The sequence below is a fragment of the Drosophila montana genome, unplaced genomic scaffold (assembly GCF_035044405.1).
Source record: "Drosophila montana isolate Dmon_TW-CO22-7 unplaced genomic scaffold, ASM3504440v1 contig_3231_1, whole genome shotgun sequence".
In the NCBI taxonomy this organism is placed as follows: Eukaryota; Metazoa; Arthropoda; class Insecta; order Diptera; family Drosophilidae; genus Drosophila; species Drosophila montana.
Window position 1 is genome coordinate 59,660 of NW_026998113.1, and position 24,615 is coordinate 84,274.

General features: G+C 44.7%; 1 protein-coding gene across 17 annotated transcripts in view; it reads right to left on the reverse strand.

Annotated features, from left to right (window-relative positions):
* Positions 1-24,615, reverse strand: part of sif (still life) — a 92,716-nt gene that overhangs the window by 38,094 nt on the left and 30,007 nt on the right. For 9 of the 17 annotated variants that reach the window (XM_064690102.1, XM_064690105.1, XM_064690104.1 and 6 more), the window contains 3 exons: positions 12,496-12,641; positions 11,205-11,484; positions 10,116-10,247 (listed from right to left, as the gene is read on the reverse strand). In XM_064690102.1, coding sequence (XP_064546172.1) covers positions 10,116-10,247; positions 11,205-11,484; positions 12,496-12,641 — 558 coding nt within the window. Of the gene's footprint in view, positions 1-10,115; positions 10,248-11,204; positions 11,485-12,495; positions 12,642-19,385; positions 22,674-24,615 lie in introns of those variants that run through there. The other 8 variants (XM_064690101.1, XM_064690097.1, XM_064690096.1 and 5 more) reach the window with 5 other exon arrangements.

The following is a 24,615-nucleotide window of genomic DNA, read 5'->3' on the forward strand; positions in this document are numbered from 1 at the left end:
TGCTAGCTTATGTGACGCTGTTGAGCTCAGTATTGTTTATTTTACGTGAAATAAATCATATTTGGTGTATTTGATTTAACGAACTCAACCGGGCCCAAACGGCGTATACGTAATGCGTGTGCCTAATGCAACAATCATATGCTATATTTGATGGACTTGCTGCACGTATTTGAAAGTGTTCTTATAATATAATAAGAGCAAAGTTGCAAGTGAAGAATTTTTAGTCATCGAGTATGAGCGGGAATGAAAATACTGAGAGAGGGCGTGCGACTAATCAGCGAGTAAGTTAGCCTAATCAGTATACGCTAGAAGAAGAGCGAGTGAAAGGCTTAGATAAGTAGGTGAGCTTTAGGTAAAGAGTATTAACTGAAGAGAGAGCGAGTGAAAAGCTGAGACTAGCGAATGTGGCTTACCATACGACGAGAGGGTAAATGCCAAGACATTACACTGAGAGGAGAGCCAGTGAATAAAAGAGACAAGCAAATTGGGATTACCATGTAGTACGAGAGCAAGTAAAAAGCCAAGACTAGCGAATGAAGCTTGCCTAACAAACTCCTCGCACGAATTGAAACTCTTCTCATGCATCCTTATTATCATTAGTATACGGATATATGACTACTTTGCTACTTTGATCAAGCACTCTTCGATCCAGTCAAGTAGGTTTCTTTAAGTAGTTGCTCTATTGACTTCTTGCAACAAAATTGATGATTTTAGGCCAAATTTGGCCCAACATTACCAACACAAGAAGCTAAATCAACTAAAGAGGCTTAGCTACAGGCCTCTCGATTGCCATTGCCAGTTTAACGAGCACCAAGAACAATAAATGGTATTACGATTTAATGACTGCACTTAATCTGCGCACAAGTTCACAAATAATACGTGCAACAAGCAGCTGAGCTGCTCAACAGGGCTGCATTAGTTTTATAACAATTGCAAAAGCGATAGGCATGTGGCATAATATGTATGTCCAGGCAGACAACAAGAAATGGTACAATTCATAAGGCTAGGTGAAGGGTTGTGTAGGCGTCATTTGACAAACACAATTGACAGTCAAAACATTTGGCAAGTGAATTTTGTTATTATTTACGGTCAAAAACAAAAGGACAAATGGCCAGAATAGACAACAGCTTGAGCTTGCCAGCACACACACACACACACACACACACAAATAATATAGCAACATAAATAAATGGCTGAACGTGATGGATGTATGTGTGTGGATGTGCGTGAGTGTGGTGTGCACACATTAATCGTGGTCGTATTGTTTGCTGTTGTTGCCGTCACGTTGTGCGCTTCATGGTTAAATGGCAATGTTAATTACCTTGTAATTGCATGCACTTGCAATGTAAATCGACGTGATATAATTGCTATCGATGTTATCGATTTTCGCAAGAGACGTTGCATGAATAACATATATATTGTCGATCAGTATCAACTAAGGAAATCGTCACATAACTAAACTCAGCTCCGTTAATTTACAATACTTTTTTGCAGATTCAACATGGAATCGGACTACTATGTCATATAGCTGCCATGAAAATAATCGGTTAAATTTAAATTTTTGTATAAGTTACTTTGATGTTGTTCAAGATATTTAGACCAAACTTAGCACTTAAAAGCGCCTACTATGTATATGTTAAGCTAAGTCTCAATCAAAAGCTCTAAGGGATAAATTGATGGAAAAAGAAGTTTTTGTATGAAACAATCTTCTGTTTTGCAAGATATCTTAAGCAGATATCTAGACAAAGCTTTGCAGTTGCAAGCTTCATAACGTTCCCTTCATATGAGCTAAATCTTATCAATATTGTACTAGAGGAACAAATGGCTCTGTGGGAAAACTCGCGGGAATAATAAGATTTTGTTTGGAACAATCTGCTGTTTTGCAAGATATCTTAAAGAGATAACCCATCTGGAAACCCGCTTAAAATCAAACGACTAATTATATAGCTCATATAGGAACAATGGGTGGAAATTATACATTTGCATAGGCTCATATGTTTTTAAAGCAGGGGAAAATAAAGCTATAAAGATTTTCTTTCTACGCCTTGTTGCTGATAGCCGTTAATTATGTTTGTTTTACTGTAAAAAACACTCAATTATGCGACGCAAAAACTCGACTTGAATCAGTATGTTGGCGTTTTCTTTGAAAGCGGTTAGTTAGTTAGATGACTGTTGGCTGTGACCTATAGTTTTTTTAGCAGCCCTCCGTAGCTATGTTACGGGGGGGCCCTGCAATTTGGACTGTCATCTCAATTCCCCACTTAACAGCAATTTTATTATTGCTATGTTGTTGCTGCTTGTTTCTGTGCGGTTTACATTTTTTTTTTGTCTCAATGCTCTTTGCGCTTTGCTCTGGTCCAGTGCTTTTGCTTATACTCTATGTGTGTGCCTGAGTGTGTATGTGTGTGTGTGTGTGCGAGTTGTGGTTGTCTGTTGCGCTTTCATTAAGCGTCACTCGTGTATGGCTCCCCGTGCGCACATTTGTGAGCTGCACAGCCACAGGCTCTCTCAAGTAGGCAAACTGTAGTTGAAGTTGTTCGGGCTCCTAGATCCTGTAGCTGGCATTGCCATTGCCGTTCTTGTTGTCGCCATTGTCGTACTGTCATTTCCGCTTCCTCAGTTTGGCTGCCCGAGTTGAGTTGAGTTGAGTTCAGTTCAGTTGAGATGAGTTGAGTTGAGTTGGGTTCATGGTGCGTTTTGTTGCTGTGCGTTGCTGTGATATATGTTTACCCGAGAGTACAATTAAAAAATACATTTTGCTATTGTTGTCATCGTCATCGTCGTCAGCGTCAGCATCGCATGACAAGCCAAAGATGCCGCAAATAGCAAAACCACAGCAACCGCAAACCACAAACAACAACAACTACAACAGCAATAATAACCACACTCACACGAATACACATACACACATAGCAGCAGCAGCAACAAGCGTAGGCAACAATGACTGAAATAATAATAACGCCCCAGCAAAAAGCGCTGCCTGGTATCAGTTTTGTTGCTGCTAATGGCCTCGTCCTTCGATAAGTCAACCGGTCGCTCCACATTCTTTCTCACCCAGCCAAAGACAATAACGATCAATTAACACAGCAGCCGCCACCGCTCCCCCTCCCCCTCGCAACTATAGTCATTGTGCTCTGCTGTATGTGCAACAGACAGCAGTTGCAGCAATAATAGCAACAAAGAAAGGGACAGCTTTTGGCTGTGAGTTAAAGAAAATTAAACAAAAAGTAAAGTTAAACTTTAAGTTTGTGGTGCACCACGTACAACGAAGCGTATGCGCAACGTGAAATTTTAAATGAACTGCAGCTCAGCTGACCTCATGGCAGGACTTTTGACTTTGTTGCCGCTTCAGCCATTGCTGGTGCATTAAATGCACGCCCCCACGTTGCTACCACTCACAAAAAGTCAAATGTGAGTGCGGGCAACCGCATAAAGTGGGTGGTGCAAGGGTGCAAAATGTCAACAAAAGGCCTGCAAATTGTACGCTTCGTGCACGTTGTGTGGCTGAAAGTGTGTGTGTTTGTGAGTGTATGCACATGTCCTGCATAAATGCTGACCACAAAATGATGCCACATTATATAACGAGAGGGGGGGACGCAGGTTGTGCGTGAAACAAGCTAAGCCTAAAACCTAAAACTGCCGCCTGTTTGTCCTTGTGGCCACAGCTAAACGTGTACTATGTGTGCGTGTGTGATGCCCATTTGCCTTTTTTCCGGCTGCTCCTGCTATGGCTGTTGACAATTGAATTGAATTTGGCAGCAGTTGTGGCAATGCCACGCCCACATGCCAGACGCATAAAGCATATTTCAGCATGCAAAACCCAAATAGGCAAAACCAAAAACAAATCAAAAACCAAAAGCGCATTTGCTGCCAGCTACCCATACATTAGGGCAGTGGGATGGGTAGGGGTAGGGGGTAGTCGTGCCCAAGCTGGGTAACACCTAGTGTCAGGCCTTAGCGCCAAGCTGGCTCTAGCTGGCCATATGACCGTATGCCTGGCCATATCCTGTGCAACTTGCGACCGAAAGTTGCAAAAATATTCGCACGTTTGCTGCAAAACAAAGACAAAAGCAGCTGCAGGGGCAGCAGGGTGCAACAGGGGTCAGCAGGGTTAGCAGAAGGCAGCTGGAACGTGGACAACTGCCAGGGCTGGCGACATGTGTGCGTGCTTTATGACGTTGGAAGTCGGCTTTGCTCATATTTCTTGCAATAAATTCTTGCCACATCTATGTAATACACCCTCCCTCCCCTTTTTTTTTTTGGTATTAGTTTTGTGAAATCCCCCGTCACGCCCACACTATTTGCCAAGGCCAGTTAAAAGGAAGTTCGGTGCTGGGCAACCGCAGAAAATTGAGCACTACATTTTATGGTAATTATAAACTTTATTTTACCAAAAAAAAACAAAAAAAAAAGAATTGGAAAGAAAGTTGCATCGCTAGTTTATTGTTTCCCAGCTAAATAACTTTCTCGTGCGCGAAGAGGGGAAGAGTGCTGCGGAAATGCATGTGGCTTTAAGTTGGCCAACAGTTTGCCGTGGCCAAAGAATCAACGCACTAATTAACAAATGTTTAAAACTTAACTTAATGTGTATTTCATTATACGGTTTTGCCAGTCAGTGCTGGTCTGTTTTTAATCCCCCACCACACAGTGAACAGGGTATATTATGCATGAGACTTGAAACTTAAATATATATACTCATGTACATACGCAACAAATAAAGCATGATGATTATACGCCCACTGAAGGCGTGAAAAATGGCAAAAAAATTAATTTCTTCTAGAGTTTTAGAGTGTGGCCAAGGCTCTTCACTTTTAGAGTGTGACCAAATTCCAAATGTAGACCACATTTGAACTTCGCTAAAGATTGATCTGAAAATATTTAGTTATTCAGATTCCAAGCAACGCATTTTAAGCTAATATGGACCGTGATAGAGTATTAAATAGTTCGTAGAACCCGACTGCAATATTCCAGCTTGTTTTTGGTTTTTTTTTGTTGTTGGTTTCGGGTTTTTTTGGCTTGCAAATTTGCGTTTGGGTGCTGCTGCTGCATTGTAAATTTAAGGAGTTCATAAGCTTGAATTAAAGCTTAATTGTTATTAAATTAATTAATGGCTTAACTGCGTTATGCTGCATCATGTTTGTGTGTTGGTTCTATCAAATTAGCTGCCCAAAGTTGGAAAATTACTCTCTACATGATATTTATTTATGAAATGCTTTTAATTTGCTTTGCAGCTTTTGGTTCTGAAAAAACTATGTGGCATTTGAGCTTTATTTAAATTTTATGAGAAAAAAAAAAGTATTATTTTCAATTATTTTTCATAAACAATTTTACAGCTTATATTTTACGGGCTTTATTACACACAAAGAATGAAAATCAAATTAAATAGCTCTGTAACTAAAACTAACATACATCAAAATACTCGAAAAACAAGCAAATTTTATTTCGAAATCAGAAAATGGGAAAATTTAATTCCCGAATCGTACAATGTTGGCCATTGTAAAAAAAAACCTAATTAATTGTTATCAATAACGTTGAACAAACAGCACATGATACATTTAATTAGCTTAATTATTGAAATATCGAAGGAAGAATGCGGAATAAATGTCTGAAATGAAGCGATGCACGCAGAATTTAAAACGCAACCTGCAGCGATTTAAAAATGCAGTTCGCATGAATGATGGGGAGCCGCGAGGCGATGGGTATGCCCGGGGGTGGTAGCGGGTGGCGGCTGCTATTGAGCTGAAATGACAGCCGCCATTGCAAATTGAAAGCAGCAGGCAAGTGAGCCTTGTTTAGACTGAGCGCCATGGCAATTGCACACGAGCTACGCCAGCTGGGAATAAAAACAGTTACTGCGGGGCACAGCCGAGCAGAGGGTGCAAGGTGTGTGTATGTGTGTGTGTGTGTGTGTTTGTGTAAGGCAGGACACGTGGGGAAAAGCGGTCGGCGGGGCTGCTCGTAGGAGTCGTAATTAGAGCGTAAAAACCAGAGCGAACGAAAAACCAAATGCGCTCGGGCAGCTACTACTATTTTTTTTTCTCTACGCCTGCATTGTGTGTAGGTATGTGTGTGTGTGCGAGTGTGTGCAAGTGCTTTATGCGCAAAGAAAAATAGATAGCTAGCGAAAAACTAGAAAAGCTAAAGCAAACGAAGCGAAGTGCTGTCCCCCACTGACACATATTTGATTATTTCCGAAAGGTGACAGCTATAAAAAGGCCAGACAAACAGCCGTACGTAGGTGGACTCCGCCCACCACACACCCTCACACAAACACACACACTCACGCTCACACATACACACACTCATATATTAAGCAGAAGGCAAGACAAAAGCCGTAGACAACACTGTTGCTCTTTTCAGCCACGCCTTCACGACCATTAAATTGTGATAGGCAGCCCGGCTGCGTTGGCACCTTTTTTAATTTCATTCAGCGCAACAGCATATTCGCCTCCTGCCCATTTAATTTTTTTTTATGACCTGCGGGCTTTGTTTATCCGATGGCACTTTAATATTTTTTTTAATATTCATTTCTTTTCTTTGCACACAAAATTAATTAACAACAAATGCGAATGCAAGTCCAAATGCAAATGCAACTGCAGTTTTGTGGCCACTCCGGCAGCTCATTTAATTAATATTCATCCGCCAACTTTGGCAGCCAGCAGAATGGGGCACCCTAATTCGAGGCGCAGTGGGCATTTCGCAAGGGGGCGTGGCACTTGAAAACTAAACGAACTGACTGTCAAGTGACTCTTGCCAGCGACCAGAGCGTAGTAGACCAAATAAAACAAAGACAAAAAAAACGAAACGAACAAAAAATAAAGGAAATCAACATCAAGTTGAAAACTTATGAGTGGGATAGTAGACAGGAAAAATGCAGCGTTCAAGGAAGTAATTATGGTTTATCCAAAGGGACAGATAGAGGCGAGGCCAGGCAAGACAACATCAACAACAGCAAGAACTAGAATAATGATAGGAACAGCAGCAGCAAGAAATTGTGAAAGGAAAACGAGAAGACGATTCATAACATCAAAACTTCCAACTTTACGTGTAAATGTAAATTAGAAAAGGGGCAAGACGCAAGGGAAATGCGACAGAGACGAATGAATGAATGAGTCAACCCAGACTGGACACAGAACACGGCTGAATAAGTTCAACTCCGTAGATGGGCCGACAAAATAATTTTCTTTGGGAATTTCGGCAACAAACAACAATAATAACTCGATGTTGGTTCGGTTCGTGGTTGGTTAAAGTAAAGTAAACGGAGTGAAAATATGAGAAGAAGGATTCAAAGCAGTCGACTTTAAGACACGCTAGGTCAAGCTCTAAAAAAAATGTACATAGATGCAACATGGATGAAAATCCTAATCGGCAAGAGAGTTGTCTACGTGACCAGGTAAATCAAGGAACTGATCAACGAGGATTGGCGTTCAAATCCCAAGATATAAAATTATCTAAGCCAAGGGCCAGTCTTGTTTAACAAGTCATACTGTTAATAATAATTGTAAAGAACCAAGTCGATCCTCGACTGCAAGCCATTTCTTTAGCCAAAGCCGAGATTTGGCCCTAAAGCATAAATAGCTTACATCCCAAACATTGCATCCAACCAAATTCGTTTGCTGCCAATTTTGAGTTGAACTCAAATTTAGCCCAGATTTTGTATATGAAAATATATAAGTATTACAATATTTTCAGCAGAATGGGCAGTTGTATGTAAAAAATTGAATTTTTTCATTTAAAACCTGCGCTTCACAACCTGCCGTATTCCACGCTGATGAAATGCGGGCTATAAGTGGATTTTAAGTAGTAGTAAAAAAACCTACTGCTGGCCAGACCAACAATCGGTCGCAAAATTTTTTATGCCGGCTGCACTGCAAATGACATAATGCAAAAATAAATAAACGAATATAAAATAAAGAATAAATAAATAAATAAAAAAGAAGATATGCAGGATGACACTGCGGAGCAAGCTGGAGGTCTGCTCCCTGGCCCAGAGCACTGGCAACTGGCTCACTCAGCATCTCTTGCTGCCACTTTGGCTGAGTTTATCCAGCCATTTATTGTGTGGCAAGTGCAGTTCCTTGTACTGCTTCGGCGCCCCCCACCAAACAACTCGAGTTCTAGTTGGCTTGTGTATTTGTGTTTTGCTTTCATTTTGGCCGCTCAATTTTGCCACGAGTTGAGTTGCAAGAGAAGCTGCCACACGGCTACCGCTGCGGCCATAAAGTTGTGCAAATAAATTGCAATGCAGTCGGAGGCAGGAGGCAAGAAGCAAATGTTGTTGCTGCAAAGCCGCGACGCGAAATTGATGGGGAATTGATTTGAAAGCAAATACATAAATGGAGCAGAGCCACCAAGAAGCCACCAAAAACAGGGCAGCGCATAAATCTTTGGGGAGCACCACACTGAGAAATTGGCTAGATATTGTGCTTGTGCCAGAAATTGAGAAATTGGGCAGGCAAAATGTGGTGGATGGAAAATTGGGTGCTGCGTGTTGCGTGTTTTGCTGGGGAAAAGCCAAAGCAAAAGACGAAATGCGTTTGTTGTGTCTTTGCCAGAAAGTTGGGGAGCTGAGTTGAGAAATCATCGCGAATTGATGTATTCGTACAATTTGGCTTTGTTTTTGATTACTTTAACGACTGATTAGGTGCTGAAATATACAGAAACATGTTCTGAATATCAATGAGATAGAACAAGAAACTTTGCGGCAGCTCAAATTGAATGTACATGAGTAGCTTGAAGATAATTTTATTGATTGATTTAATGGTTTTACTTGGATTTATTTTGTTGTTCATTTTGGATTGTTAGGGATTTGGGCAGCCAGGTGCTGTGGCTATAACTTCAGAGTTGCTTTAAAAAATGGATTCTTTATAATACGGAGTATACTCCGGCCTTGCCCTTGGTACGTATAAAATAAAAAAACAAAGAGCTAAACCTTCGCCGAGTTATGGGGGTGGTAAATGTTGACCTATGTCTATGTAGGAAAATATCCCTCAAATGAGGGTACCATTTTCACATGAAATTTGACCAACAATTAAGTTGTCAGATTTAGACGACAAATTGATCTGGAGGCCAACCCATTAACAAAGAGTCAAACTTAATAAAAATCGGTTGAGTTTTGATCGAGATATATGCGTGGGAAATTGTGAACTATGTCTATATAGGATATTTGAGGTTACCATTTTCACATGAATTTTGACCAACAAAAAAGTTTCCAGATTTAGATGCCAAATTGATCTAGAGGCCAAACCATAAACAAAGAACCGTGGAAATCGGATGACTTTTGACCGAGTTAGGGGGCTGGAATATTTTGACCAATGTCTATATAGGATATCTTAGGGTACCACTTTCACATGAATTTTGACCAAAAAAGAATGTTGTCAGACTTAGATGCCAAATTGATCTAGAGACCAAACCATGAACAAAGATCCAAATCTAGTGGAAATCGGATGAGATTTGACCGAGTTATGGGACTGGGATATTTTGACCAATGTCTATATAGGATATCTGAGGGTACCATTTTCACATGAATTTTGAGCAGGAATAATGTTGCCAGACTTAGATGCCAAATTGATCTATTAAAGTATTTCATTTAATGATGTTATAAAACTTATCGATATCGATATCGAGTGGAGTATTGCTTTTATCGACAGGGCTATCGATAATTTAAGAACTTTTCGATGTTCTACTGTTTAATGTTGCCTTGGCTCTATTAGCAGCTCACACACAAATATTCGGCCATCTAATATGCAAACCAGTTGGGTTCATAAATCATGGAATTTGCATGTCTTTAGATATTCTTTTTTGCTTATTTTTATTTCTTTTTCTCTTTTTTTTGCATATCATTTTCATAATAATGCCGTTGCTTTTGGTGGGTGTACACTCGACAAACAACTTTTATGCTCAATACACAATTTCAATTCTCATCACTTGAATTTGCGCTGAAGGAGCTCAACAATTTCCTTCAAGTCGAAAATGCACGGCAATAATTCAACTCAATATCCTTGTGCACACACACACACACACACACATGCTGAGGCATGCTCTTTCATACATGCTCGCACACATAAGCTAGCTAGTGTGGTAGAATTTTAAGTAAAATGTTGGCATTCACTTACCGATTCAATGGCCTTCTCCAGGCGAAAGATCTCCTCCTGCAGCAGATGCAGCGTGCCCGTTTTGCCGCGATGACGTGCAAATGCAGCGGCACAGGCGCTGTGTATGCTATTTACCCAATTCTCCAGCTCCACCTGTGTGTGAAAAGAATGAGAGAGCAGGTAAGGGAAAGTGTTGATAAGAGCGAGAGAGAGAAAGGTGATTTTTCGTTGCAACAATTTGTAGAGCCAAATGCACCACAAGCAATTTGACATGGCTCCCCAGTGCCAAATGTCGACAACGGCGTTGTTGTTGTTGTTGTTGTTGTTGTTGCTATTGTCGTTGTTGTGGCTGTTGTCGTTGTCATTGCTGGCTGACTATCAGTTATGCAAATTTAATGACAAATCACAGAGGCGACCAGGCAAAACGCTGAAATGCTGTCAGCCAGCGATTCAGTCAGTTAGTATGTTGGGTTCTGCGGGAGGGACAGATGGTAGGTGGCAGGTGTGAATGAGGAGCGTATGCCTCTGAGACATGTAACAGTTTAGGCACAAGGACCCAGCTAGGCAGCAACTATTGGTTCAAGGCAATCTGCCAGTTGGCTGTCGCATGCCCAGCCTCAATCGCACTTTAAGCCGAGCGATTTGCATTTCAGCCATTTGCGGGGCTGCATCAGTTAACGCCTTCGAGTCTTAAACTGTCACTGCGTGTGTGCGTGTGTGTGTGTGTGTTGGTGTGTGGCACACATTTTGCATGGCGATTACGAATAAGGTCTGCTGAAAGCCCGCGAGCGCTGAACTCGACACCACACACACACACAGACGCAGCTGCCTGATAGATATCCTTGATATCCCTATGCAAACAAGCTCTCACTCAATGGCTCGACGATGTCGTCCAAGTCCAAGTCGTGCTGCTCAATGCTATCATCGGTGCCTGCTCGGTAGCCAGGACAAGGCCAGCTTTTATGCTCAACTGCCCCTGGGCCGGGGCCTGATGTCTTTTCTAATTGCAGCATGAAAGTTGTACGCTTGAAGGACTTCCCAGTTTTTATTGGGTATGCCACGCATCATATATTACAGCATGGGCCAAGTCTAGCAGCAAGAAGCACTTACCTGACAGGGCGCCTGGAACAGATAGGCATCACCGAATGCGGTGCTCAAACAGAATATGTAATCGCGCTTGGGATGCTCCGGTATTGGCTGCATAATTGCTCCGTCCACAATAATTAAATGCTTGGGCGCTGCCTCAACGCTGCGACCCTCACGCGAATCGCACGGATAGAACAGGAGAGTGGTGCCCTTTAGGCACACCCAATAGCCCTTCCAGCCACGTTTGCGAGCCAGCTCGATTTGATGCTTCTTGCGTAATAACCATTTCTTTACCGATAGAAAGCTGTAAATAAAGAAATGTAATCAAATTGAGTTGTTAAATAAGCACAGCTTATAAATTTCAAGTGTAGGAAACAAATTTGTAGACAGCTGGTAAATACCATTGGCAGCAGCATGAACAGTATTCCCTCAGAGGATTCCAGAAAATTAAATAGACATGACTTGGCAAATCGATACAATCAATTATAAAAAGCGAGCTGATTAAGCAGGCTGCTTTCTAGAAGCCGTTGCGAATTATAAAATAAATGTGCTTTGAATTGGCATAACAATCGCGTTTATATCCCTAAGTTTGAAGAATATCTGAGACGTGGAGAATTATAAAGAATATTCGGAAAAAGCTGCCCAAAGAGTTGGGTATTTTGCTGATTTTATGTGCTGCTCGCTTTTACTAGTTGAGAATTATAAATTTACAATGACTAGTTCTTTCCTCTTAATTAAAAAAGAGGTAATAATTGACATGGGGAAATTCTCGACAGAGTATCTTTAGCTAGGATAATGAGTGTTCACAAATTCAAGGCTAACGACTTTATAAATTACTGAGGTTGCTAAAGAAGTGGACTAGATTACGTTATAAAAAACGCGATTTCAGTGAATTTTTGTGCAAAAGGATTCATTTAACGTAATAGGTAAGATAGTTAAGGTTCATTAGCTAATAGGTAACACAAAACGTGCATGCTTTGTGGCCGCAAAGAGCGCGCAGCTCTTATTACAGTCAAGAACTTTTCTCAGTTTGCCTTTTTGAGAGTCTCTACGGCATTGCAGCTGCGAGCAGCGCACACTTCATCACAGCGCTGATAGCAGAGTGTGCTATGCGCTTGGCCGTAATCGCTGTAAATGATATGGCAAGCGCCAGGCCATTTGCTACTTTATTTATGATTAGCTGCTCGGGCTGGCAGAATGTTTGGGGCACACGTGCCCATGCTACCCAGCTGGCAGCAGCAGCAGGCGGCCATGCCTGAGGGAATACCATTTCGTGCCACTGATTACAGCTAGTTGGGGCTTGGTATTAACTTACCCAGCTTTACGCACAGCGCCCGTGCAGTTGAAGGAGGATGCAGCGGTGCCAGTGGCTTTTGCTTTATATGGTGACGCCATGACACTTTCGCCATCATCTTCATCCGAAACGGCAGTAGTTAGGCTCATTCGATCATCGTCCGAGATCTGCAAAAATGCATTAAGGGAAAGCGTGTAAGTAAGGAGGAAATAGCAAACAGATATATGTACTACACTTGCTGCTGTTGTTGTGATTGTTGATGCTGGCAACGATAAAAATTCAATAAGTCTGCGAGGTAATAATTGAAATAATTAAGTCATAATTAGCAGTGCCAGTCAGAGGCAGGCTCCACAACCAACGACAACGACAACAACAACCACACACGCACATACACACACCCAGCCATACACAACTCAACCCGATACGAATCGCAATGAGTCGAATCGACCCCGTAAGCCATTTGAAACCAATAATGGTTGACTGGCTCCTTGTTGTTGTCGTTGTCGTTGTTCGTATTGCTGTTGCTGTTGTTGCTGTTGCCGTTGTCACTGCCGACAGCAACATTTGTTACGTATGTCGTCGATAAAGCAATTTGTCTTCTCTCGCCTGCATTTTTAGTGAAGTTGGCAACATGGGAGCAGAATTGACTGCCGGGACGGCTCGAGAGGGCGACGGATGGACAACAATTGACAATAACAAAAAGAAAGAAAAAAAAGGCTCAGAAAACGAATCGAAACAAAATAACAGCAGCAGCTGGAAGTGGAGGAGATGTGACAGTAGAAAATAAAGGCAATGCCAAACAGTTTCTTGGCCATGTTATCGAGGCGAGCTGGCTAGCGAGCATTTCATCAAAAGCCGGGTCGAGTGCGACAGCTCTGCTCTGCTCTGCTCAGCTCTGTTCTGGGCTGTGCTGTGCTGCCTTGGACCATCCTGCGACTTCCTTCCGTTCTCACCACACACAGAGCCCAGTGCGCCAATTTTGCTTTTGCAACAGGAAAGAGAGAGGAAGGAAGAGAGAGAGAGAGAGGGGTTGCAGAGAGGGGGTTTGCTGGTAGCTCGTCCGTGTGGGAATCAAGTTGAGGCAACACGGCGCTGCCAATGCTGAGGCTGTGGTACCGCGCGCACGCTACGTGTCCCGCGTGGCAATAAAAATTGGTTTGCCCATTCATTCGTTTCAATTGGATGGGGTGCTCTGGTAGCCCCAGCTACCAGCCACGCCCACAATGTCGCTCACTTGCTGTTCATGCCATTTTTATTTGAGTTCCCAAGGAAATCAATTTACAATGTGTTTATTCGTTTCGTCTTCGCTTCCTGCTGGCTCTGGATGGGTCGGCACGGGACGGGACGGGACGGGACGGACGCCAGCCAGCGACAGACCCATCGATTCCTCGGCCCCATTTCTTGGCTTTGGTTACTGCGATACACAGCGTGCCGCCCTAACCACCAACACCAGCTCCACCAGCCCATACCATCCATATATGTCCGCCCGCCTCTTTTACGTTTTTGGCAATTTTCAAACATTTTTGCTCATATGCATGTTTTACAAGTTATTTATTTGACTGCCCGGCGCGTCGGCTGGGGGGCGGCAAATGGGCAACTGTCAAGTGGCAAGCGCGCTTATGTTTGCACAGTAGCCACGCCCCAATCCTCAGGAGCAGTCGTTCGCCCTTTCTGCAGGCAAAGTCATGTGTGCTTAACCCACAAGTGATGTCGCCCTCATATCGTCGTTTGTCGTTGGCCAAGTTTAATCAAATTTTATATTAATCGAAGGAGTGCAAAGGCATGCAAATACCCAAACGTGAGCTGGCTGAGTGACTGCCGCTTCCGCTCCGGCAACATAAATATTTTCCGAGTCGAAATTGCCAAAAAAAATAATAAAAAGGGAAACCCAACGGCAGCACATCAAAGCGGTACCACACTGTGGCAAGGGGTTTCATGGTGGGCGGAGGGCGCAGGGCAATTCCATTGAATCGTGTTAAGGTGCAAAGCTTGTAGCTCTGATTAATTGGGAATGGTATAGAATAGGGCAGGGCAAGCGGAGAAGCCATTAAAAGCTTCAGCAAGCATTGTGCAGTTTATTTTTTGTTAGAGCAGTATATTTTTAAGGAATTTTCCAACACTGAATGCATATTGTAAGCTTCCTTATAAATTCTTTGCACTTAATTACCACTCAACCAGGACCTTTCCTTGAATAGGTCAGTTTAATATATTTTCCTCTTCATATTTTGAACACCTTTGACACACTCTGCCTTCCTTGTTTCGATTTAATTACCTTTTTTTTAACATTTTCATGTACTTTGAATAACCGTCACAGCTTTTTTAATTAACTATCCCAATAAAATTTTGCTTTCAATTTATTTTCAAATATGTTTTGATCTTGTGTAATTTTTTACAAAATTAATGTACAACATTTTCATAACAGAGCTTCAATTTTAAATAGCCAGCGAGTGGCCGCAATCATATTCGGGACAGCTTCAATATTGAAAACTTCAAAAACACTCAAAAAGCACTCTCACCCACTTATCAGTAGCCGCCCGCACCACTGCGATGCCCCGCCGTTGCCCCAAAGTACACCTGACAACATTTATAGCGCCAAATGAAATAGTTTCCGCTTGCTCAATGAAGTTTTCCATGAAATCATCAAGCCGAACGGAAGCTGTCGAGCGGAACTGTTCCAAGCAAGCGGCAGCAACTCTGCCAGCAGCTATGGCAACCCTGGCAACGAGGTGTGCTACACAAATACATAAGCAGTACGAACTTTTCGCAACGAAATTAAAGACAATAAGCAAAGGGGCCAAAAATACATTTTGCCGAGTTGCCGCTAAGATACGCATGTATCTGTATCTGTAAATATGTATCTATATATATATATATATAGTATACCAAAATAGAACTTTGTAAAACTAAAAGTCACTTCATCAGTTGTTGCCGTGCACAACAACAAAACACTCGGAACAATCGACGCTAATGTAATGGAAAACCCTTTAGAAAGCTGCCCTGAGTGGCTAGCAAAAAGGACACAACTCGCAAAATTAACGAGTTTTTTACCTTTTACAACAGATTACTGTGCATCTACAATTGTGTATTATGTATGTGTAGGTGTGTGTGTGTGGGTGGCTGGCCAAAAACGAGAGCCGAGCCGAACCGTAACCAAGACTGCGCAAATGGCAGCATCAAATCTCAACGTCGACTGATTGGCCCCGTCGCCTGGTTACAATTTGTGCAGGACCCAAAGAGTTTGTCAAATGATTCATGAATTTTTAATTGATATGACCCGGCCTGGACAAGGTATGTATGGGCCCCATTCCATAGCTAAAACGTTGTCGAATTTCATCAGCAGCTTGGGACAGACTGCCTGACAATGGGTCTGTTGTTGTGTCTGTGGGCTAACTCACATGGGTAAGCCTAAATGGGCAGCCCTAAACACGCGCGCACACAAACAAACACACACACACAAAAGATTAAATGCCTATAGTCCTGGGCTGTGACAACTCTCCCTCCCCCAGCCTCTTCTCATCTGATTACTTGGGCCTAATATGCCATATCTCAGCATCGGTGCAAAATCAAAATTCAATTTACGCACAGAATCAAATACACACGCACGCACTCTGGCGCCCAGACACGCCCACTTAGGCGGCACACCCTCGTCGTGGCCCGGACAGGTGAGCTGCCGCGTGGCAGCGCCCCTGATGTCGGCGCTGCGTTTTCTAATCAAGAATTGATTGTGATCCCTCGATGCGGCTGTCGTTCACGTTTCATCCATAATTATCAATGACTTTTGAATGTCAAATGTGAGAGTTGCCTGCCAGTGGCACCTACACACACACACACACACACACACACGCTCACTCACACTCCCTTCTCCGGCAAAAAAGAAAAGAGGAAAAATCATTTCATTTGTCGCTGTCGCTGTCAAAAATTACAATATTTGATAGAGTGTTTATATGCAGGACGCTGTTGTTGTTGTTGCTGTTGCCAATGTCGGTTGTCAGTTGTCGGTTGTCCTTGCCGAATCGCGCGCGCGCTGCCAAGCATTCAAATCTCACACATTCGCACAATTTCACATATGTAAGCAAACATTTGCTTACGTTGTGGGGTTTGCCAACCGCTGTCAGCGAAATGGAAGAAAAAAAAGAACTGCAAATTCGTGGCACGTTTGTCGTTGCGCAGCTCTTAAGTGAGGCATTAAACTGAAGTCCTGTTGCCCAGAAATTGATTCAGTATGGAAAATCTGCAGCGCCTTGCAAGTCTTTGCCAGCCCCAGCTCAACCCCTGGTATTTATTTTTTTGGCAACATCTTAGTGGCAAATGGAGCTGTCTCAGCAGCATTCAAATCTCTGTGCAACGCGAGCTAAGCGAAAGCAATTTGGCATTAGCTGTAAGACGGATTTTGGCAATGATTAAAACGGAAATATTGTCGCTGGGCAGCCAGCGGGGAGCGGGGAGCGGTGCCCGGGGCCCAACCAGGGGTTAAACGCACAGGTATGTGTCATGACATTCCCATTTGATTAAATGTGTGCACTGAGCGTTGCTTAGCATTAATTGGTTTGTGCAGCGATGGGGTTGTGGCAGCAGATCAATCAAAACTAAGAAGGGTTTTAGATGGGTTAACTGAGCCAATTGCGTGCAGAGCTGAAGACGGAGCAATGCCTGCGAGAATTTCTTTTTTAGCCATAAGACTCAAGCCAGCCGGTTCAAACCCGGAATTCCAATTTATTTGTAATTGGGCCGAACCTTAAACTAATGCGATTCCCAAACTGAATCATATTTAGTGCAAAGCGCACATAATAATGAAAACCTCAATTGTTTCATTTAAATTTGGACAACATTCGACCAACAATACGATCTTGAACCAAATTCTGGATAAGGACATGCGGAGAACCAGCTTCACGAACCGAAACTGAAGGCTTGCCGCGTCGTTGAAACCGTATAAAAATACTCTTTATCGTTTGCCTTAACCTATCGACCCTTCTTTTCATTTTCTTCACTCTTTAAAACCTTCAGATTCCCTTTTTTGCAACCTACTGAATTGATCCACAAACATAAGCTCGCAAACAAATTTACATTGAACTACATTCAATTGGAACTCAAGAGATGTAGCATGAATGAATTTAACCTTAGCTTCAATGCATTTACTGGAGCAGAGTCAGCTTTTATATCATGATTCAATATGTTCTGTTTATATGGCAATTAATTAATATGCAGCGCGTTTGGCTAGCTATCAGTTATTCAACTAATGCCCCATTCAAATTCAGCCATTCAGCCATACTTACACACATGGACAGCTCGATGTGTATCTGGGTCCAAGTTGAATGCAGTTGCAGAGGTTGCTCTCCCTTGGCCAATTCGACTGAATTTGAATACCCTAAGCACATTGCAAACAGGCAAATTGGGTATTCTAAACTACATACAAATGTATGTAACAGACTGAAGGAGAACCAGTTTATCATTTGTCTTCGTTAAATTTAGCCCATTAGATGCGCCAGACGATTCTCGTATAGTATTTCTTTACTTCTTGCATATTGAGGGTATCCCCTAGCCGGGCACCAAATGAGCTACACGATTGAAAATGGTTGCATAGTTGCTATAGATACAAGTAACCAGTTGCTAGATACAAGATACAAGTGCTTTACGGCTGCACTGTTGATGCGCATGAATGCGGCACTCATGGACGATGCCACGCCCATTGGGCAAGTCCACAAAGTACATACATATGCTGCAAATAGCCTTTATCACTTTGCCACTGTGATTCATGTGAATTCCAATCAATGCCATTCATTATCCAAAAACTAAATACGAACAGTAAATGAAAATCCCCCTCGCATCAGCGCGCCACATCCCTCTTCCACCCCCCTTCCACCCTCACAATCATCCACTTGTTCGCCTGGTGCGTGCGTGTGTGCTCTGTTAAGAGCTTTTTCGGCTGGGGCTAATGCTTTAATTTATTGCCAGCCTCCTTTGTGAGCACACAGGCAGGCAGGGACCAGGGCCGGGGCCGGAGACGTTGCCGGAGCTGCCTTGCAGGAGCTCGAGCGTGAAAAGGATGCTTTTGGCTTTGATCAACGTTTTGTTAGGCAACCAAAATGAATTTGTAGCAGACAGACAAACGGACAACAGACGCAACGTTGCGACAATATATTTAAGTCATTTGGTGTTGGCGACAAAGAGCCAAGAGCCACGGGGCGGGGCAGGTCCGGGAACGGGGACGGGTTCGACAACACTCTTTGTGGCAGGATTTTCAAGCAAAGCTCAAAATTAAAGCAAACGGCAACAAATTTTGATCGATTTTAAAATTGTTAAAAAATTTACTTTACAATTAAACTTGTGGGTCTTAACAAAAATACAATAAATAATATGTAATAAATAAGGGCATGCCTGCAATACAAGTGTGACCAAATGCTATAAATAAAAATATTGATAACGACTTGCATTTGTCAGTCATATAATAAGGAATACCCCTAATGGGAGGTAAAGGATAGCCTCTGAAGGCTAGAACAAAGGCAAGCATGGCTGGCAAATGCACAAACTGGTTTGGTCACACTTTGATTAAAGCGCAAATGCCATTAATTTAAATTAAGTTTTTACCATTCAGGAACACCCCAAATATGTATGGAATTTATGAGTTATTGAAAGGTTAAAGCCAAAAATGGGATCTTATATACATATTTGAAAAATCGAACCCATTTATGCGGGAATACCATAAGTAGGTAAGGTATAGGCAATACTTTCAGCTCGCGGGCAAGCTGTTACTTAAAATGTTTTTGGTAAAAACATTTGCTATAAAAAAGATTATAGATATATATTTAAATCAGACATTTTTGCATTTTTAATGCAGAAATACCTTAAATAATTTATGATATGTTAATTTAGAATAGTACTTATCAGGTTTTCACACGATGTTTTTTGTTTACCTTGCGAAGGAACATTTCGTTGCACTGCTTGGCGGTGCTGCGCCAGTGCCGATGGCGATACCGTGAGTTGCCCAGCTTGAGGGTGCCCTGGAGATCGGCTGCCTCCTCGACGACACGCCTGATGCACTGATAGCGCAGCCGATTGCAACGGTGTATGGGCTGGAGAGCGACGAGGCCGTGTTCCGGTTCCGATTCGGCGCCGGAACGCACCTGATCCTCATCGTCGTCCACCCAGGCGCTAAGCACACCCTCCACAAAATTGTAGAGCATCTGTATGTTGGCCTTCATGGGCGCCGAGCCCGATGGCACCTGCTCCGTCTTGATGAGCTTACGATTCTGGCACACCTCACGCAACAGATTCTCGCCAAAGTGCACGGTCTTGTGGCGCCGTCGACGCGAGTTTAACGATGCAGCCGATGCGGACTTCATCAGTTTGCCATTCCCATTGAGCACATGATGCATATGGCCGTTCGAGGGCTGCTGCACTGGCTCCAGCCAGCCGAGATTTGTGGCCAGGCCGCAGCTGGAGGCGGTCGAATCGCCGCGCTGCAACGTATTCGGCTGCGAATTGCTGCGATAATGTTGCATGTGGCGTGTGGGCGAGGCAGGCGGCAGCAACGGCAACGGCTGCTGTTCCAGTTCAAGCGGCGCCGGCTCAATGTCATCAAGTGTCGCCGGCGGCTGGGCGAGTGAAGTGCGCAACCGATTGAAATCGGCGGCACAGCGAGGCAGTGAGTTGCACTTGGCGGCATTGAGGCATTTGCGATTCTGGCAGCTGAGCAGCGGCGCGCACGACCGACACTCGTGGCAGATGACCAGACGGCGCTCCGGTATTGGTGCCACAACAGCTGCTGGCGTTAGTGGTTGTAGTTGTTGTTGTTGTTGTTGTGGTGGTGGCGTGGCCGTTGTCGAAGGCGTTGTCGCATCGGAGCCGCCCATCAAATGTGCGGGCACCGCATGCAGCTGCACTTGGGCCAGTTGCTGGTGCCGCGCCAGATTCACCGAGCTGGCCGAGGTCGTGAGACAGCGTCGCCGCTGGCATTCCTGGTAGCGGCAGTGCGGATCTGTGCAGATGGGCAGCAGCGGGCAGGCGGGATCTGTGCAGGGCGACGGCGAACGGGAGCGGGGCGCACGCTCCGCACTCGAGGATTTGCGCTTGTGACTGCCGCTGGAACGCTGAGCGGACATGTCCGTCACGGTCGCGGAACGCTGCGTCTGATGGCGACGCGAACGCTCGCGCTTGGACTTGCCGGAGCTGCTGGTGTGGGTGCTGATGTGGGTGGTGATGGTTTCCTTGGGCGGCGTTACCTTGGGCACATACTGATAGCGTTCCTTGTGCGGCTTGGCATAGAGACGCTCCAGTCGATCCAGGTGTGCGCTTGTACTGGACGCCGGCGCTCCGCTGCTGACCACCTCGCTGGCCGAGTGGCGCAGTCGACGCTCCCGGGAGCGCTCCTCGCGTCGCCGCTGCTCCTGGCACAGCTGCGTGTGTGTGGCAGCCACAGGCACATCATAGCCGCTGGGCACGGTCGTCGCCAATGGCGGCGGCTGTTTGCCCAGCGACTGCAGCTTGTTCAGCGGATACGCAATCCAGTCCAGCGTTGGCAGCTGTTGTTGCTGCCGCTGCTGCTGCTGCAGCTGCTCCTCATCGCTGTGGCCCAGCGAGTGGCGTTTGCGCTGCAGCGCCGCATGTTCCGTGGCCGCGTGATCCTCCTGCGAGTTGGAGCGCGGCGCAGCGCCGCTGCTGCCGTTGCGGCGATGATGCGAGCGACGGGACGCCTTGCTGCCAGCTGTCGACTGCATCTTGGTCAGCCATTCGACTATGTCCGTCTTCAGCAGCGACACTTCGCAGGGTCCGGAGCTCTGGCGGGAGAGTGGCTTCTTGAGCAGCTCGGCCAATGCCTTGGCATACGCGGAGCTGACGGGCTTCTCCGTCGTCGACTGGCGTTCGCGCTGATGCGGCAAATGCTCCAGCAGCCAATCGGGCAGCTCATCCTTGAGCACGGTGATTTCACTGGGGCCAGAGGAGGTGCGCGCGGGCGCCTGCTGTTGGACGGCACTGCTCTTCTGCAGCTTTAGCCATTCCATGGTCTCCTCGCGCACCTGCCCACCCTCGGCGGAGCGTGCGGAATGACGCTGCTGTGCCTTGCGATCGAACCACTCCAGCTGCTGCTCGGGCACCGCCTGGCGCAGCGCACTCTTTGGCATTGTCACCTCCTCGGCGCTCTTTTGGCGACGCGGCGGCAGCTGCGGCTTTTGGTCGGGCAGACGCACATAGTGCGGCTCGGTGAGGCGAACGGAGCCCTTGCGCCGGATGCAACGCTGCTCCATGGTGTCCTCATCGCGTGCGCGCACGCGTCGGGTTATCTCAAAGATGTCGCCGTTGATTTGGTGATAGAACTTTTCCACCTCCACGCCCCTTTCGAATTCCTCACGTACGCTGTGCGGCTTGCTGGCGCCATGACGCACCGGTGGGCGTGGCGGTGGCGCCTCCTCCAACTGCTGCTGCTGCTGTTTCTTTTGCTGCTTATCCTCGCTGGTCTCATCGGAACTGGGAATACCACCGACGCCGGCGCCGCTATCAGCGACCCAACTTATGCAACGTTCACCGCTCGACTGCTGCTTCGGTGGCAGCTGCTGTTGTTGTTGCTGTTGTGGTTGCTGTTGTGGTTGCTGTTGTGGTTGCTGTTGTGGCTGCTGCTGTTGTTGTTGTTGTTGTTGCTGTTGCTGGAGCAGGCGATCCAGCGAGCCGTGATGCGTTGTCGTAAGCGCGGCACCCTCGCCGAGCGACTGCAGCCGGCACTGGGCATTGCAGATGCAGACGCCGGTGCGTTTCTTGCTGCCAAAGCGAAACAATTGACTCGCCAGCTGGGAGACATTTTCACCGAGGCCCAAGCCGCTGCTGCCGCCGCTGCCGGCGCCGGCGCCAGCGCCAGCCCCCGCATCCCTTCCCGAGGCCGTTGTTGCTGATGTCAAACGTGCCACCGGATGTGAGACGGGTGTAATGTCGACGATCACGCAACAGCAGTGTAGCGAGAAGGTTTTCTTGGGATCTGGGGCAACGCTGCTGCTGGTGCTGTTGCTGCCGCCGCCGTCGTTGTTGGCAGCGTGCTGTTTATTCTGGTTGTTGCTGCTGCTGCTGTTGTTGCTGTTCTGGCAGTTGCTGGCGGTGGCGGCAACGCCGACGCCAACGTTGCTGCTGGCGCCGACTTCGTGGGCGGTGTTGCTTTTGCTGTTGTTGTTATTTGGTTCGCTTGGTTGGCGCTGTTCGTTGTTTGTCTGATGTTGTTGTTGTTTTTGTTGTTGTTGAAGTTGTTGTATTGGGGCGGCCAGAATGAATTACGGCAACGGCGGCAACAACAACAACAACAGCAGCAGCAGCAGCGTTGGCAGCTTTGGCAGCTATGGCTATATCCTAAATTCTTGGGCGTGGCTAACTTGTTCCTGTTGCACTGAGGCGTTGTTGCGTTTGTTGTAGTTGTTGCTGTTGTTGTTGTTGCAGTTGCAAATGCGTTTTTGTTGATGAATGTGGCTATGTTTATTGCGCTTGTTGTTGTTGTTGTTGCTGTTGTGGCTGTTGTTGTTGTTGCTGCTGCCATGCATATGGCTTCACAGCTAACGCATACACACAAATCGACGCACGCACACGCACGTGCTGTACATGTATGCGTGTGTGTGAGTGTGTGCGTGTGTGTGTTATTTATTTGGCGATTAATTAAACTAAAAGCTCATTTATATAATGCAGTCATTTATTAAACAGTTGTTGGTTTTTTTTTTGGAAATTTATTTATTTATCTATGTGTGTGGGGTGTGTCGCACACACGTCGCACACATTTATCTATAATTAATTATTTTTACTTGTTGCGAAACGCTGAATGGCACCACAAAAAATTCGCTAAATTATACGAGTACTGAACACATTCGTTTTCGGTTTCGGTTTTATTTTTGTTGCTCTTTTATTTATTTGATAAACTGTTTATCTGTGCGTTGTTGCGTGCGTAGTTTCATTTGTTGTTGTTGTTGCTGCTTTTTTGGCATTTATTTACAATTAATTTAATTATGCTTGCGCTTTAAATAGCTGTCCGCTTTTGCTGTTGTTGCTTTTGTTGTTTTGCTCGCTTGCTGATTTCATTAATTTTATTTATTTATTGTATTTTTTTTTGCATGTTCGTTTGTTGCTTTTGTTAATTTGGTATAATAACTTAATTGCTGCAATTATTGAAATTAAGCATTTAAATGCCTGGCAACATTTTCTGTTGCCTGCTTCACGGCGCACCGTTTCTTTTTTTAGTCTACTTTCAGTTGCCTACTTTTTAGCTGAGCGGCAGCCTTCAAGCTTTGCGCCTTTTCAGCTTCATATTTCAGGGTTAGGCTTTTGTGTGCATTTCAGTTTATACACATATATTATAATATATAAATATATATATTTTTTTAGGCACAAGGACACACACATTAGTATGTATGTGTAACTGTGTGTAGCTGTGTCTGCTGCCTTTAATTAGCATATAAAAAGGCGAGCCGCCCGAAAAAAAAAACCGTGTTGCATGCTTTGCAAGTTTTTAAATTTCAACTTGCATCTGCCCCAAAAATAAAAATAAAACATTTTTTTGTTTATATTCATATTCATATTTTGCTCTTGTGTTATTTTAAAGTTTTGCAACAACGGCGCAAAGGGGCGCGGCACCAAAAAAAGTTTTTGCACAACTCTTCTTGGTGCGCAAATATTTTGTTTGTTATATTGCTAGCATAAATTTGCTGGCTATCTGCACACACCAACGTACACGCACACGCACAGGCACACACACGCACAGAGAGTGGGAGGGGCTGCTGTTAGAGCAAGATGCGCATATATTTATAAGCGCATACATAAATACTTTTCTGGCCTGGCTGGCGAATGCATAAATTTTCCCAACGTCATGTATGTGCGAGGCACCAAGTCACATCCTGTGGCCCACGCCCCGCTCTTGACTTGTGTTTATGCAAAGCACAACATAGCTGTTGAAAAAGCAGCTGAAGCAGGAGCAGCAGCAGCAGCAGCAGCAGCAACAGCAGTAGCAGTAGCTGTAGAAATGCGCAAAGTTTTTCGGTCTGTTGCCAAAAGTTTGCTTGTTAAGTGAAAGGATTATATGATCCAGTATATTTCTTGTTGTTATTTTTTTTTTTGTTTTTTTTTTGTTTTTCGTGTTTTGTTGTAAAACTTGAAAAAATAAGTTTTCGTATTTTTATGTTA